Source organism: Lates calcarifer, linkage group LG12 (assembly GCF_001640805.2).
Source record: "Lates calcarifer isolate ASB-BC8 linkage group LG12, TLL_Latcal_v3, whole genome shotgun sequence".
NCBI lineage: Eukaryota > Metazoa > Chordata > Actinopteri > Centropomidae > Lates > Lates calcarifer.
The window spans coordinates 26785941-26803811 of NC_066844.1; the positions used below are offsets into that span (position 1 = coordinate 26785941).

The 17871-nt window shown below is 42.4% G+C and overlaps 1 protein-coding gene across 1 annotated transcript; it reads left to right on the top strand.

Annotated features, from left to right (window-relative positions):
• The first annotated feature begins 4493 nt into the window (after positions 1-4493).
• On the top strand, positions 4494-13288 carry LOC108902118 (protein Wnt-2b-A). Its single transcript, XM_018703861.2, has 5 exons — positions 4494-5199; positions 7886-8106; positions 8943-9217; positions 9507-9771; positions 12048-13288. Exons 1-5 carry the CDS (start codon positions 5036-5038, stop codon positions 12275-12277), a joined length of 1155 nt encoding a protein of 384 aa, XP_018559377.1. The 5' UTR covers positions 4494-5035; the 3' UTR covers positions 12278-13288.
• The last annotated feature ends 4583 nt before the right edge of the window (positions 13289-17871 follow it).

The following is a 17871-nucleotide window of genomic DNA, read 5'->3' on the forward strand; positions in this document are numbered from 1 at the left end:
TGTCATGTCTTCATCATCATCTACAGAATGTATCTAGACTCTGCGATTAGACAGTGATGAAGTATTAATCCCAACAGTCTGAATGATGAAATGAGGAGAAGAGTTTGTACAACACATAGAAATCTGTATTTTCTAATATTATACTGAGACAGTAAAGACTGGAAACATTAGTAAATACTAATGTTCTAAAATCTGATATCATATATATATATATATATATATATATACATATTATATCATCATAAAATCCCATTTGTTCTGTAAACACATTTTCAAAGTTTTCTTCATGGATTTTGAAGTTTTCTGCTGAGAGAGGAAAGTGGAGCTGTTGGAAATGAATCTTTTAAGAATAAAAAAAGTTACAAGGCCGTGGAAATGCTCATTATCTGATGTTCTAATTTAATATCCTGCAGTAATTTTTAGTACTGTACAGCCTCAGGGAGTCCTCTAGGGGTCAGTATTTCATAACTGTACGGAGCAGCTTCCAGCAGACTGGGAAACACAAAGATTCATCAGCTGACTCCTGGTAGTTTTTAAAATGTGTGAAATTGCAGTAAAGATACTACAAAGATTACAAAGACTTCATACGGTATCTAAAGGTCAGAGACTGAGTTAGTACTCTGCTGTGAACAGATATTCAGTGACACACGTATGTACTGTGTATTTTACGGGTGAATGTTTCATATCTGTTTATTAATCTTCCTACTCATTACTTAAAAAGAAGTTATGAAACCTTTAAGTGCACTGAACAGTTTGTTCTTTTGTGTTGCTTCAACTATAAACAGAGAGAGACAGTGGGCGGCGGTGGTGAAGCTGGACAGAGAATACAGGTGACTGCTCAACAGCTCTCTTCAGCACGTACTGTGGTGCCACAGTCAGTCAATGAGCCCTGACACCCACAGCAGAGATACATGCAGAGCACACACTCACACTCTCCCTCACACTAAACCCCCCACCTGGTTGTTGGCGAAGGGTTGGCTGGTTAACGGGACGGGTCACCTCTCCTCTGCTCAGCTCACCTAATTAACATTCCAGTGTAGGACAGCGGAGCCACATCCCAAATCCAGCACAGGCACGCCTGGTCCTCAGCAAAGCCCCGTCTCTCTCTGCCTCCATAAACACAGGCTCAGGTTGATGAGCTGTGAGGGGCCACGTCCTCACTGCTGCCACTGCAAACATGGCTGCTCACTGTACTGTACTGTACTATACTGTACTGTACTATACTGTACTGTACTGTACTGTACTGTACTGTACTGTACTGCTGCTCCCTGCAGGGACACACTCCACAACACTCACACATAAACATCTATACTCTAAAACCTGGAATTACTGTTGTTCGATCCTAAAACCAGCCAACAGAAATGTCAGTGATGGCGTCTACACAACTCAGATTGTTTTTCAGCTTTCTCTTTTGGCTTTGTTTGAATAGAACATATGTCTCACTTTAAGAGCTTGTCTTACATATCTGCATTGACTTGAAATGTCTCTGGAACCATTAACATTCAAACACTGTCTTAATATTCAAACTCTGATTTCAGGCTTCGAGCTGCATGACTTGGATAAAAAATGATGCCTTTTAAAAACTTTTATTCCGGCTATCGGTCACGACCCCAGAATGGATCTTGGCTTGTCTTCTGTTAGGATTCCACATGACAAGAGGGGTAATAATTAACTTTTTTTTCATGAGAATAAATCTCAGAGCAGTAGGTTACGTTTCTTTTTAAGTGCCCAACCTCAGAAAGTTGGCGAATCCTGTTTCTTTCCTGGAGTGGATGTAAAAATCTGATGTTGCAGTTTGTTCTGAGGCTGATGCAGATTTGTTGGATCCTTCCTCTGTGAGGTCCTGTGAGACAAGCTTGTGATAAAGCGCTGTATAAATAAATGAACTTGAACTTGAACTTGAGAAAGAACTGCTGCGGCCACATGTCCCTCCTGGGCGGACCTGGTAAGTGCTGTACTTTATGACTGCGCGGCGCACAATGGCAGAAATACAATAAGACACGTGGTCTCATGGCTGCAGTGTCATGTTGTGTGAATGAGATGGCAAGACTGAGGTCAAGGAGGGAGCACGTAGCCTGTCATAAGTCAAACCACAAATTTACGACCTGTTTGTCCAGCCCTCCATTTTCTGCCTGTATCAGTGACACCTGCCATCAGTGCACCGGTCCCACAGCAACCAGCAATCACACACATCTCAGCTCTCGTGTGTAGAGGCCCAGTCTCCTTCTTATACTGCTGCTCTCTCTTTCTTTTCTTCCCTCTTGTCCTCTTTTCTCTGTCCAAATTTAGCCCAGGCCATGAGACAGGCCTGGAATAGGAGCTCAGACCCCCACACTGAGCCTCTTAAAGACCACAGCTGGAGCTGGCTCAAAGCGAGACAGCAGGAGAGGGAGGGCCGGACGACGAGTGTTATCGCCGCCATCACCTGCTCCCTGTAAAGCAATTTGTTATAGAGTTGTCACTGTAAAATCCATAGCTTGTCCCAGGGTAAAGAAAGACAGGGTCACATGTAATGAGGATCCGAGTGTCGCTCCAAATCCAGATATGACATAACTGAAGGACAAACAGCTGGGCTGAGTGTAGGAGGGGTAAAGATACAGGTTTGAAGCCTAAAGCATTTTAATCTAAAAGTACACACGTGCACTCATTTATACATAACACTGAAGACAAACGGACAGAAACCAACTATTTCCTGATAAGACAATGTGCAATTTGGAAAAAGCCTCTAAACTCCCAGATGTCAAACAGTTTACATTCACACACACGCTACCACACTCACTGTCTGCACTGTGGTATTTCCAGGCAGCTGCATTGTTACTGACCTTTACTTAGGTCTCTAACTAACACCCCTGGATTTACACTGATTAAAATGACCTCTCACTCTCTCCTGCACCAGCGTCTCTCTCTACCTGCTGGACAAGAGCAGCGCCGGGTGACTCGCTCAAGTCGCAGGGACACGAGCCAGAGATGTCCTTGCGGTGGGTCAGATGTTTCCACATTGGCTCGATGAGACAAACCTGTTTCTGGATCGGGTCTGTTGATACGAGCTGAACTACAAACATGCACTCCAGCAGCAAGACAGGAGAGGTTCAAGTGCTTGGAGCTGGGAGCGAGATATTTACTCTCCCACCCAGAGTCACTGGGCATAAAGGCAACTTTTTCAAAACATATTAATCATTTTCCAGTGGAAAAATGTTCCTGAGAACAGAAATCTTTGATATTCAGCCTAACGTCTGCCTCTGTGAATAGTGGCCCAGGTTCCACCTGTTTTAGTGTCTGCTCAACATTTATTTACCTAATACTGCCATTCTGTCATTTTACTGCTGTTGCTTCTATCCTCTTTGTTAATGTGACTGTTTGTCCTGGACGGTCTGCTCTTTGAACAGGTTTTTCTTATCTAAACTGAGGGTCTGAGGATGGAGGGTGTAAAGCCCTTTCAGACAGCTTTGTGGTTTTGGTCCATATAAATAAACTTGACTGCTCAGATGAGACAGATACTTGATGAAACTAGTTTGTGTTTGTCATCATGAAACTGAATCATAATCAGTTAAACTCATATAAATCAGCTGTTATGAGCGTTTCATGATGTTTCCTGGGTTTCGTTCTGCAGAGGCACTGGACTGAGACCAATCACACTGAAGCAGCAGATGTATGAAACAATGTCTGAAATGCCCCCTGGAAAGGATTAAACCATCTCTATGGAGACACCAGGCTCCTGTTTAATTATATGTCCAAGCACCAAAGCTTGACCACTTCATAACTGGAGTTTCCCGAGCAAAACTCTCTGACACAGACGAACAACAGCCGTGACCTACCTGCCCACTTTTTATTTTGTGTGGTCCAGTAATGCTGATAAATAAAGAGGAACATCATGTAAAGTGTTTTCATTCAGATTAATACATTAACAGTATTTGTGAACACATGAGTTATTGAACACAGTGGCTGCAGAAGGGCTTTTTGGTTCAGTCCTAAAATGTTTCTAAAGTTTCTGAAAGAGATTTTTCTGTAAAGTATAACAAAGGCATCAAGTCCCTGGGAATCATAACTGCACAGAGCTATTAGATAAACAGTACATACAGTATTAGAGCTCATTACTGACTAATCTGCCAGGTGTTTTTTGATCAAACTGATGAATTATTCTGTTCTTAAAATACCAGGAAATAGTGAAAAATGTCATATTATTGGCCAGAGGCCAAAGTGACGTCTTCAACCATCAAGAAAAGCAGCAAATATTTGACGTTTGCAGAAAAAAGACAAAAACAATAAAGTGATTATCAAAACAGTTGCTAAATGTTTTTCTGCTGATGGATTAATCAATTATTTGTCACAGCTCTATAATATATGATAGTAAAGTGCAGACAGACGTTCCCTCATCCTCTCACTGTTAAAGGAACATTACTGTAGCTGTTGCTGTGAAGCGGTAAAACGTGTTGATTTGAAACTGGCAGACATCACAGGCAGGGATTACTTTCCATCAGACTAAATATATACACCTCCTGTCCTGCTGTCTGTACGTCCACATACCGCTATCTGTAATTTTCTGACAAAGGGGGAGGTGGGGGTCGAGTCACAGACAGCTGACGCACCGGAGCGCAGCGCTGCGCGTTTCTGGGGCGCATCTTTATTCCGGCTTCAGGGGGAAAGGTGCGCGCAGCGTCGGTCCCATCCGCGGAAAAACTTGTTCCACCCGACTCCTCCGATTTAAGCGACTGTTAAAACTTTCACCTCTGTCTTATTTTGTACATTTCAACTTCCTGCAGCAGCAGTGACTCTGATGCGCAACAGTCCACTGCTGATACTTGACTGAGACGGAGGACTCATTCAGCTCACTCGTTAAATCCAGTGAAGATTATGGATGCACTGACACAGAGTCTGCACGGTATTATTGAACTAACTGCGGCTAACTGATGGAGTTTAAGACCACTTTTCCTCATCGGGAAGTTTTTTCTGTTCCCCAATGATGGACGGAAGACAGTCGGAAAGGACTTTCACACCTGATTTTGGAGCCTTTGCCAACACATGAGAGGAAGAAAACATGTTTTGTCTGATGAAATCTCGAGCCGGATCAGACAGCAGCAGGGCTATGGGGATCAGACATGGGACAAAAACACAGCATCACTCCAAACCCATCTCTAACAGCTGCTTCGTTTTTATTCTGCTCCTGCTCATTTTTACACCAAGAGTGGATTCATCATGGTGGTGAGTGAGAGATCTGAGGAGCATTTGTTTTAACTGCAGTCAGCATGAACTTAACATCTATAAAGTAAAAGTCAAGTCTCAGATGCAACCTGCAAAACTTCTGATCAGTTTCCTTCTGTTTCATTTATTCAAGTATACTCTTCTACACATGCCATGATTTTTGTGCCACAACGTGACTCTATAAATTGAATTGGAATCATTTATCCAGGTAGAAAGATAGAAGCTGATCTTATGAAAAACAACATCTAACACACCCATAGTTTAGAAAATGTCTCATCTTACTTCACCAGGTGTACTGGAACTTTCTGATGTGCTGATGTTATTTTTTTTACATCAATGCAAAGTGAGATGTTCAGCAGCTCCAGTGTGTGTCATGTGTTTATGAAGATTAATGGTGCTGGGGGGGGGTCTCCCCTATCCATCCATCTTTGCCCAGAGTTAAGTGGCAGGTGCAGGCGCTGGTGCATGAATAAATGCCCCTTGATGATTTCTCTTGAGGTTTTAAACGCCCAGAGGGTAAAAAAAACAAAAAAAGGAGACATTCAGGAGGGACAGTTAACACCCCCCTTTATCCCACCCACCTGAAATAATTCTTGTGTGTCAGGTCACACTTAGAAATGTCTTTGAAGCACTTTATATTTAACCAACCACAGTGAACCTATCTCTGTTATTGGATGCAGAGCCATAATTCAACATAATTCAATTAGCCTTTGTTTTACAGATGGATTTAGATTAAAAACGCACCCTTTGTAAATAATGTTATGAATGTTAATTTCCCAAGAGAGCCAAAAGCATATGTTATCCTATTTGCCATTGTGTAATCCCTCTGCTGTCTTATGCAAATACATTATGAATAAACTCTGATTAAACTGCTGAGAAATTCCAGAGAAAGGAAGAGAGCCTCAGAGCAGGAGAGGCTTGGAAGCTTTGTGTCCAGATGATTAATACTTATTTAATCCTGGTTTGTAATGTTAGGGCCTATTTTTAACTGTTGCGATAATTTAGATGAGCGCCATGTGTCTTGCTTCCCTCTCTCTCTCTGTCTCTGTGTGTCCTCTTGGAGACAGCCAGGGGTCTTTTGGCACAGCTGGTGTGTACAACACACAATAAACATGAGTAGTGCTTCTGCTCTGCTTTACTGCTCAGGCAGATAGTGGCAGTTAGAACGGGACTGGGACAGCCATAACGGGAGTGGAAACTGCCTGCTACGTCTGTTTCTGTCTCGGTGGCCAGGCGACACAAATGTGGCTGCGATTAGGGACTATAATGATATCCGGATGGAGAGTGGAGCGTGCAGGCTTAGAGAGGGAGGGAGGGGGGAGGGAGGGGTCTGCACCATCATATGGTTGATCTGTGAGGCTGGGAGTCTGAGTGGTCACTTGTACTGTAGATGACTGTCATCGTGTCCCGCTGATAAGAGGCCCCCCAGGGTCACAATACGACCAGCATGTGATCCGCCTATTAAAGAGTTTCTACAAAGTCAGGGATTATGTCTGAATAGAGCAGGAAGCAAAGGGTCTGTCACAGGGAAAGAGGTGCTTTTCACTGAACGTGAGGAATTTAATAATCTCCTCTACATCCTGAATGTCCGAGTCTCAAGTAGAAGACGGATATGGACGCAAAGAAAAATGAGCAATAGCCAGTAATCTAGACTCAACTCAGAAATGCTTATTAGCTTATTGTGTTAACTGTATAAAATATGAAGCTACCACCAACAGCTAGCTAATGTAGCTTAGCACAAAGACTGGAAAATGAAGGAGACAGTAGTTTGACTCTGTCCAAATGGAACAAAATCCACCTGCCAGCAACATTAGCTCCCTCATCTGCATGATGTTGGTTTAATCCAAACAAAAAGCGAGGTGTTAAAGTCATGAATCACTGGGACAGTGATGATCTGGAGTTTCAAACAGTTTCTGGACAAACAGCCCCGACCAAGACACAACGGTGCACAACACACTAAAATGGCTATTTGATGCATTTTAAGCAGTAAGCTCTAGAATAAGCATATTGCCCCAAATGTCCTTTTGAAAGGGCACTCTGATGATTTAGTATTACAGTTTTCAGTATAATGGTCATAAAATCGAAGCAGCACCAGCTGAGATACACTGATAGGATGCATCAAACTCCCATGATGCATCTCATCATAATGAATCTATAACATCTTCTGTTTGACCATCTCTGCCTGGTAAACACCCACATCCTTCAGACTCAGTTTCCCCACTTTGCAACAGACTTTCTGTTATAAATTCTTGAAAGCTGCGTTCACGTCATATCATTCAGACCGTAATTACAAGCATCTGAAACTCTGACTCATGATGTTGAATCAGAGATATCGGGAATCGTTACCAGAGAAGAGCCATCAAACCAGTGGCAAAACAGCAGCACAGCCGTTACTGCTGACAGCGAACCCTAAACAAAACTGAACATTAACACTAATACAACTGATCCAGTTCATTTCACATGACTTCTGCTTTAATGCTGGAGTTTCCCATTGTTTCCATTGTGCTGACATAATTTGAATGCCACATAAGCTGAGATCATCAAGGGTTATTTTCTCAGACCTACAGAGTGGGCCCCTGACAATGACTCAAACAACCTTTACATGTTGTTTTAGTGTGAAAGACACTGTTAAACTGCCCCTTTAACTCATCATGATCAGCACTGTTTGTTGAATCTTTGTCGTCAGGTACATCGGAGCGCTGGGAGCTCGGGTGATCTGCGACAACATTCCCGGCCTGGTGAACAAGCAGCGGCAGCTCTGCCAGCGGCACCCAGACCTGATGCAGTCCATCGGGGAGGGAGCCAAGGAGTGGATCAGAGAGTGCCAGCACCAGTTCAGACACCACCGCTGGAACTGCAGCACGCTGGACCGGGACCACACCGTGTTTGGCAGGGTGATGCTGCGAAGTGAGTCTGCACATGTGCAACTGGGATTTCTATCTGTGTGGCTCTCTGTATGTGCGTGACTGTGGTTGTTTATGTCCATGACACTTGAGTTAATCATCCTCGTAAATGTCTCCGCTTGTACCAGATAAGCACAGAATTAATAGGTGTCTTTTTAAATTAACTTTGCCCTAGAATACAGAAAGAGAAAGTGCTGTGGTTTTTGTTTTAACCTTTCCGGAATGAGGGAAGATTGGGAAAGTGGATGTTCTCCGAAAACAAGTAGCAGATCGAGAGATCCACACTGGTGATGTATAAACAGTAATAGGAGATGTAAATATTTGGGTAGATGTTTCTGGCAGCCAGACAAAGCTTTACTCCCTGACATATCGCCTGTGTTCTGCTTCGTTGCGTGAGCAGGAATGAGGACAGGAGGTGGGTGGGAAAGCCAGACCAAATAACCCCCAAAATCTCCTCTTGTCTGAAATGAAAACACAGCCCAGTGACTGAGAAAGCTGCCATCTGTGCAAATTAAAAGGTGAAAGGAGAGTCGGCTGGACTGTGATGTTATGGCTGATATGTTGTTACCTCTGTCTGGACAATCCTCCATAAATGGACTGATTTCTGTGCTCCTGCTGTCTGGAATATATTGGAGAAAGGCTGCTTTACTGCGCAGTAACACAAAAGAACAGTTTGACTCTTACCCAAAATAGAAACCAAACCAGTTGTGTTGTGGTGTTTGACAGCATTTACAGCCGATTAAAAGGATCAAATAAAAGTAGTAGTAAAGATCTCTTCTTTTTCCAACAACAATCTGTTATCTGATATAACTGAAACTCTTCTCACGTCTGTGCACCCAGGCAGCCGAGAGGCAGCGTTCGTCTACGCCATCTCCTCGGCTGGAGTGGTCTACGCCATCACCAGGGCCTGCAGTCAGGGAGAGCTTAATATCTGCAACTGCGACAGCAAGCGCGGGCGAGACAGCGACAACAAGGGCAACTTTGATTGGGGCGGATGCAGTGATAACATCAAATACGGCATAAGGTTCGCCAAGGCCTTCGTGGACGCTCGGGAGGGGATGGTGAAAGACGCTCGAGCGCTGATGAACCTGCACAACAACCGGTGTGGTCGGATGGTGAGCAGGAGTTTTGATGTTAACAGCTGAGGTTTAGCACCACTCTAAAAGTTTCTAAAAATCAATCGCCAGTTATTTTCTAAATGAGCTTGCTTGCTTTTTGTCAATGGATTTAGTTTTAGGTTCAACGTTTCAGAGTTGGGTTGTTTAGAAAAAGTAAAATAGTAAAATGTAGTAGGAGTGAAGAATATTTAGCGAACAGCCATGCAAACACGTATGATCACACCTACATCGTGCCACGGGCAACATCATAGGCTTAACACCCTGTCACCTTTGACCTCTGCTCTAGGCAGTGAAGCGCTTTATGAAGCTGGAGTGCAAGTGTCACGGGGTCAGTGGCTCCTGTTCTCTGAGAACCTGTTGGCAGGCTATGTCTGACTTCAGGCGAACTGGAGACTACCTCCGCAAGAAGTACAACACAGCCATCGAGGTGACCATGAACCAGGACGGGACGGGCTTCATGGTGGCCGACAGGGACTTCAAGGGAAGCACCAAGAATGAGTTGGTATATGTGGAGAACTCGCCAGATTACTGCCTCATGGACCGGGCAGCAGGTGAGTGAGGAGTGCACATAAACAAAACACAGGGGCATGAAATACAGAAAAATGATGGGAGGCTGGAACTCTGCATTATGATGAGGAACACATTCTTTCTTAAAGGGTCAGTTCACCACACAAAAAAATTTCCTGTGCACCCTTTTAGTATTTATCCACACTACACAAGATATTTGATATTTAAGAGCTTAAAAACTTGTAAATATATTAGCTAGTTTTAATTTTTCTACATAAATCTATAACACAAACAAAGGAATCATTAGGTACTGAATAAGACACTTCTCTGGTGGACAAACTGTGTAGTAATCAGCCAGTGGTTTATCACTCAGGCTCTACTTTTGAGTTTTCTAGACTCCTCAATACATTATAGTTAATCAGTAATTGGTTTGTGACCCTTAAAAAGAATCTTATCAACCTGATTTCTTGGTTTCAAACCTCATGAACAGCTTTCATTAAAACAGTTTTATGGTATGTGAATTTTTTCAGAAGTAAGACATGTACTCACATTTTATTCAGGTAGCATCATCAAATTTCTAGTTTTCATTTGGAGTCATATTGTTACAGGACAAGACAAACAGATGGTGGGTCCCATCATGTCAGTTTTGTAAAATCTAAGAGAATCAGAGACTCACCCACTGAAGGCCTGCATTCCTCCACAGCTTAAAGTTCAATGATTTGACCTTTAACATCTCCTTTAATACCTAGTGTTTGCTTTGCCTTGTTAAGCTCTGTCTCTCTCCTCCAACCCTGCCCCTTCAACAGAGCGTGAAGGAGCTCACTAACTCACTGTTAATAGGTTAGGTAAGATATCATAGTGGATATGTGCAGGAGACATGATGGTACTAACTTGAACAGATTCTCCCACTCATCCCTGCTGTTAGCCTGGCTGCAGGTCGACAGCAGAGGGCTGATGAAGGTGTGTTTGCTAAAAGGAAAGGCTGTCCTTCCTTGTTAAAAAATGATCTTAAAAAGGAGCTTATGACCCTCCTCACCACTAATCTCCATTGTATAGGAATTCATAGCCTAAGGATACATGCTGGCTTATTTTTCAAATCCCTCCTTTGGTCAGTATTAAGCTCCACTCCCTAAAGCCTGAGGGGAATATCTCCTCTTATCCTTTTCTCTTTAGTTCAGGGATGCTCTGTTATTAGACGAGGCATCTGATCTTAGGCTCAGATTTTACACCTGAGTACATGGACACCTTTGTGTTTGGGTCTGAGACTATTCTGTCACTGTGTCTGAAAGCCTAAACCCTGCTGAGGAGTGTGGGAAAACAGATATTTCACTAGTTTCAGTTTTCATGAAAATCTCCACTGGTGTTCGGCAGTGGTCAGCTGCCAACATCTGCTGTCCTGGACAGCTATGTCTTCACGGGAGGTTTTCCAGAATGTAACTAAGTTGAGCTGATATGTGACTCACACAACCAGCAGGTAACCACGCATATAGAGTTACTGTGTTTGCAACAGAGAAGGTACATGTCATTCCTACTTAAAAAACAATAGTGAGCTCTTATTCCTTTAAAGCTGACATACAGACAGGTGACAAATTAAAGGACAAACCAACATAATGGGTCTTAGTAAAGTGTTGGACACTACAAACTACCAGAACAGCTTCAATGCACCGTAGCACTGATTCTACAAGCCTCTGAAACTCTACTGGAAGGACTGAACACCACAGGTGTTCAACTGGGTCGAGATCTGGTGACTGTGTAGGCCATAGCATATGACATATGGATGTTCCTGTTTCTCCACTAATCTTTTAGGTTCTTCCTATAGATTGTTACATGTCTGTATATTCTTACGTTAGCAATACATCAGATATCTACTGTATGTGTCATGTCAAGGGGGTCAGAACCCAAAGACTGGCACTGTAATCCCTAGAGCTATGCTGCTAAAAAAGCCTTTTAGCGATTTACTCAACATTTGACAGCACGTTTTAATAATAATAACAAATCAGAATATTTCATTATTATATTCATTTATTCTCTACACTTCACGTCCTACACAAACCTCTAATCTAAGTTTTGAGGAAAATAATATAATATTCAGCCATTTTGTATTAAAGATTCAAAATTTGTTTTTAAAAAAGCTCAACAAATTGTTCTTAGAAACACACACATTAAAGCAACACACAAACAGACAGTGTATGTTTTTGAAATTAGATTAGAAATTAGATTAGCATTAGCATATATTAGCATTCATTTTAATCAAAGGATTCAGGTGGAGTCTTTAAATGGATTGTTAACTAACACCATGTGACTCTTCGTCTCCTTACAGGCTCCTTGGGCACAGCGGGCAGAGTGTGCAACAAGTCGTCGCGAGGCACCGACGGCTGTGAGGTCATGTGCTGTGGGCGGGGCTACGACACGATGCGAGTCAAACGCGTCACCAAGTGTGAGTGCAAGTTCAAGTGGTGCTGCGCAGTGGAGTGCAAAGACTGCGAGGACGTTGTGGATGTTCACACCTGCAAGCCCCACAAGCGACCTGACTGGCTGGACGTGACCTAACGAGGAGATCTGACCAATCACAGTCACCGCTGACTCATTAACCTCTGTGCATTTTATTAGGAGATATATACCTGGGATCTCTTAACTGTAATACCTCCGGCTTATGATCCTTTGACACTTCCTGAAGCAGAGACTTCAAAGACCTTTATTGGATGATGCTAAACTGGAAATTAGGCCCAGTTACTGATTGTGTGTTGCTTTAATGTGTGTGTTTCTAAGAACAATTTGTTGAGCTTTTTTAAAAACAAATTTTGAATCTTTGATACAAAATGGCTGAATATTATATTATTCTGGTGTAAATGCACCCCTGAGGCAGAGATACAGTATGAGGTAATGTGTGGTTGTTTTACAGTATGTAGAGACTGTGTGAGCACATGGCTCAGCTCAAACTGATGATCATAACAATAGAGAGAAACAGAAATAAGAAAGAAGAGAGAAAGATGGAGACATCTTTGAGATATTGTACAAACACTGACACCGTATCATTTAACCATTGTATGGTACTGCAACAAACCATTTAAAATACAAAAGACTGTTTGCTTCTAATTAATGCAAGTCTAACAAACTAACAAAAAGTTCTTTCTTGATTATGGCCAGATAATCACACTGTGAAGCCAAAGGAACCAGAAGCAGGAGAACAAGCAGGTACTCGGAGTTAAAGTGGCAGCGTGCTGTACATGCTGCAGAGCTGGAGTTTTCTTTTTTCTGGAGGTTGTCAGAAGAAAAAGGACATGAACAGGAAAAATGAAGCTTTGCCTGGACTGTGGACTGTTTTCTCTGTTTTCGCACAGTATCCCACATATTTGAATGTCTAACTGGTTTAACACATTCTGCTTGTGTTGCCTTATGGAAAACTTTCATTTCTACCTCTGGTTCTTTGTCTTTGTTTCCATTTTTACTGAGACCTTCAAGCAGCTGTTCAGACAGACAACACTCTGATAAAGAAGGAAGCTGTATGTACTCAGTTGGGTTTACGATCTTCCAATAAACAGAGAAGAAGAGTAAACTGCACGACAGTAGTTTTCAAACCGTGCCTGATACATGCATGGTACATAAGATAACCTTTTCATTAGGTCCATGTCCAGGTGTGGTACACAGTGTTCACCGTATGTGATGTAGATGGCTTTGTGACATGAATGCCACAATTCACTGTTGACCCAATGACCGTCATACGCGAGGGTAAAATGATTTTTGACGTGACAATATCCCAAAGTTGTAAATTCCTGTGATGCACCTGATAAGCCCTCAAACTCACAGACGTACACGACAAACTGGCCTTTCTGAAATAGCACCTCCCCCAACACAACTCCTAGTTTCTTCTAAAGCAGGGCTGTTTTTGATCTGAACGTTCTGTTAGCGATTATCCTTAAATATAGCATCACAAAACAGTTGTATGCTGAAACATTTTCACGCATCCCAACTGAAGTGAACAGTAGAAGTCGTCTCTGATTATTAGAGCTCTGTGAGGTCCTGTGGCCATTTCCACATCTGTCATTATACTCCTGTATCTTAAGGCTGTAAGTGAAGCGTTTCTCATCGCTGGGTCTTCATTACAAAGGCCAGCACAGCCGGTTTCTTCTGTCATCATATTGTGACAGAACACTTTTACAATGCAATCTTATGCAACTGTGTTTTCAGTCCTTTGTGCACATATTTGTTGGCTCTGACTGCTTTGTGAGAAGTGAAGTATTTTGTGAAACCGGGCCAAGACGTTGCAAAAAGAGCAGTGAAGTAGCTACGGACCCTGAATTTGACTTTTCAACATCTGGTAATGCAGCCAGACATCATGTTAGGCCATTGGAGACAGAACCCTCAGAGGAGTTTATAGATCTAAATGAATCTGACAACAAGCTGTGGATGCTGAAAGTCAACAAATTGTTTCAAGTCCACGTAATGAGGAGGAGAGCCAAAGTAAAGTGCTTTGAACAAGGCCAAATGACACACCATGTCAAACGTTCACAAGTCAAAAGTTAATTGCAAACAAAAGAGCCTGTTTTGAATGTAAATGAAGAGTCTGTGGCTGTGTTTTTCTTAGAGATTAGAAAGGTGAGAGCTGTTCACACACGGGGGGGCCGACCTGGGCCTCAAAAATTCAGTTTTCCTTGGTTCTGCTGAGTTATAAAGCACAACAATGACGGTTTCAGTCCATTATGAAATTTAACCTTTAAAGCCTAAATCCACAGTGGAAACCACTGAGCCTGCAGTGATCTGTACTATTGATTTGGATTGATTGAGAGAGAGTGAAAAAGATTTCAATTTTCAGATGTACTCTACTTACATTTCAGCCAACAAAAAACATTTTTATCTGTTACAGGAACCTTGTGACCGTTTAATTAAGACTAAGGCCACATCTTTACATCTTCAGTCTATCTTTTTGTTGGTCAGTATTTGGTACAACAGTGTCCTGGTGTGTGTTACTGTCTATGAGGTATTTTCACCTTGGAAATGCAGGTCCCAAAATACCTTCCTCGTTCTATATTAAACCTTGTTGATCCACTCTCTGTCACTTTCATTAGAGGTCTTCTGTTCTCTTCAGGCTTATATGTTTCCTATGCTTTAGCCCCGATTGACTGAACTGGCAGATGCTGAGCTTGGACAGCAACAAAAAATACATTATAAAATATCTATAAAGTGCATTTAAATCAGTGCAGAACATAATGACTTGCTGTACACACGAGGTAGAGTCATAATACTTTGCTGATCTTTAAATCTGTCATAGTATCCACGCTGCTTTGTCCCCCCACAATGTGTGATCCAGTTGAAGTCTGTAAAAATAACAGGAGTGGCATCGCAGGCATTCTCTGCCATCATAGTGATATCAAATGGGCATCTCGATTTAACAACATGTCAGAGCTAAAATTGGCCCAGGGGGAGAGACTAACAGTGTGGTCCACATGGATGTTTCACATTCAGGGAACCCAGAGAGAAATGTTGTAATCCCTGCTTACAAACTGTAATGAGTCAAAAACAATTCAGTGTTGCGTCAGTTTCACACTAAACATGTTTAGTTTTGTCCCTAAACTCATCTGACTAGTCCTCCAGCCCCAAACACTGCACCCCATCCAATCATATGATTAATATCTATGATGTACAGCAATATGGGAAATATGCTGATATGTATACATTGTGAAACTGTTGCTCTCAAGACTATTTAGGAAAAGTGTTGAAAATCTCTGGCACAATGCCCCAATGGTTTCACTGTTTTTCTTGGAATAGAAGATGGCCCCTCGTGACCCTATCAGCAGTAATTAAGAGCTTTATGTGTACATGCAATCGGACTTGACTATAGCTGCTATAGTGCAGCGTATTTATCATCCTTGCCAAGTGACATCATTCCCAAATCCACATAAATCTCACATACAGCATGTTTCTATAGCACTGACAAAGGGAAAGACTCCCACTGACTAAAGATAATACACTGTAAATTATATATTTTTATAGCATAACCCAAGTGACATACAATAAATGAGCTTACTCAGACTCAGTGTCTTTCTCAGAGCACACAGCTGGTGATGCACAGTGGATGTTAAAGGAACAAATGCACGACCCTTAAATTAATCCAATTCATTATGGTCTATAGTACAGGGTCACAGGCACCAGTCTGCTGCTGTATGACCACTTACACAGAAACAATATGAAAAGACTGCGTGCACAAAAACCTCCATGAAGCCAACATGAAACTTTACACTCATCTATGAATCCCTGTTTACAGCACCAACCAAAACCTGCCACAAAACCACTTCAGCCCAGAACACTCAGCATGAGTGTTAGTGTTTCACCAAGAGGGAGTAACAACACCACAGACAACTAGAGACGGTCCCTGAAGGTAACATTGGAGCAGAGGTTAACAGCAGGTCGGTGTTCATGAGCCAAACAGCAGTGAAGCAACATCAGCAGCTTTAACAGCAACAACAGCAGCAGCAGACACACAAACATGAGTGGAGAGCATTAAAGGCTGTAAAGCACTCACCTTGTCAGGGTGGAGCAGTCTCAGTGGAGAATCAAACCTCTGGGAAGAGTCAACACCTGGTCCTCGAGGCTGATACCAAGGCAGGAAAACAGCTTCCGGTTTGAAATGGCGTCCGTGTCCCACGGCTGATAGATGAATATCCTGTCCTCCGGCATCAGAGCAGGTTCATGAAGCTTCCTGTTCAGCATCACTCTCCTGTTAGCAGGCTGGGGCTGTTAGCCTGTTAGCTTCTTCATTAAATGTTACATTAGCGGCGGTTCGCGCTGCAGGGAAACAGAAATCAGCTAACCTGCTGCCTAGCAACAAGCTAACATGGCGAACAGGTGGGCGAACCAGAGGGCCGGGCACTACCGGGTTAAATACCCCGCCTTTCCTCGGAGGGTGCGTTAAATATCTACACCATGAAGACCAGCACGATATATTGATGCAGGAGTTATATAGTTCTCACTTATTTGTATGTATATTTTTTAAATTCGTGTTTACATTTTTCCATTTTAAGTTTTTTTTTCACTTGATGTATTTTTATGTTTTGGTTTTTTTCACACTGTTTTTAGCCTTTAATGTCTCTTTCCCTTTCCGATAAAGCCCCTTTAAATTGAATTTTATGTGTTTCAGCCACGAGCTTATGTCACATGACAGTTTAGCACTTCAAATAATGTCACCCCATTTACATTTATTTATTTACTTATTCATTTATTTTTGATTAAGATAATACACCTTTTTCCCTGGAACATCTCAGATTACTCCAGTTTGATGAGCTTCTCTCTGAGTTTCAGGTATAATGGACAGCTAATGAGAACAAAGGCCCAGTCACTGTAGTTTAATGTCACCTGGTTATTATTAACTTATCTGATAAGAATGGACTGAACCCAACAACAAATGAAATATATAATCTTACATTACACATAATCTGCATGTCCACATAACCACACCACACAGCTCTTTATCAGACCCATTGATAGACATAACAGACCTGACCATGTGATCAGTGTGTTCATTTAGAACCAGAGGCAGATGTGCAGGAGACTTCAGTCCAACTCCAGCTGTGTGAGACCTTCAGGGACACATTTGACGCACAAGAGTTTATTCATACTGGTGAGCTTACTGGGCTGGCAGCAGGATATTAACACATAAAACTCTTATTTAATGTCAGGAGGAGGGTTTGTAGGACAATGGACATCACCTGCCATCTTGGAGACTTTCCCACACAATAAACCCTGGATCTTCATTTTATTTTTCTTACTAACTGTACTGACTAGGGTTATAAATGTTATAAATGTCTTGTTGACATATCTGTTGCTGTCGAGTTTACTCTCTCTTTTCTGTATTCTTCACTCTGTGACTCTGACTTTGAAGCGCTCTGTCGTGGAGGTCGGTGAACAACACAAGTTTCAACATGCTGCATGAACCCCACTCTGACACTGAGAGCAAACACTTGAGCACTCGTCAACAGCACTCGACAGCGATTTTCATTACTGCTGTTCGCTACTTAAGCATGAGTGTATGGAGTATGATTATGGCACCAATGGTTCACTGCCGAGTAAACCATCTGCTGATGGCGGAGTGGTGTAATCATAATGATGGGCATGATGGCTCTCAGCTTTATATAGTCCGGGAGCAGCAG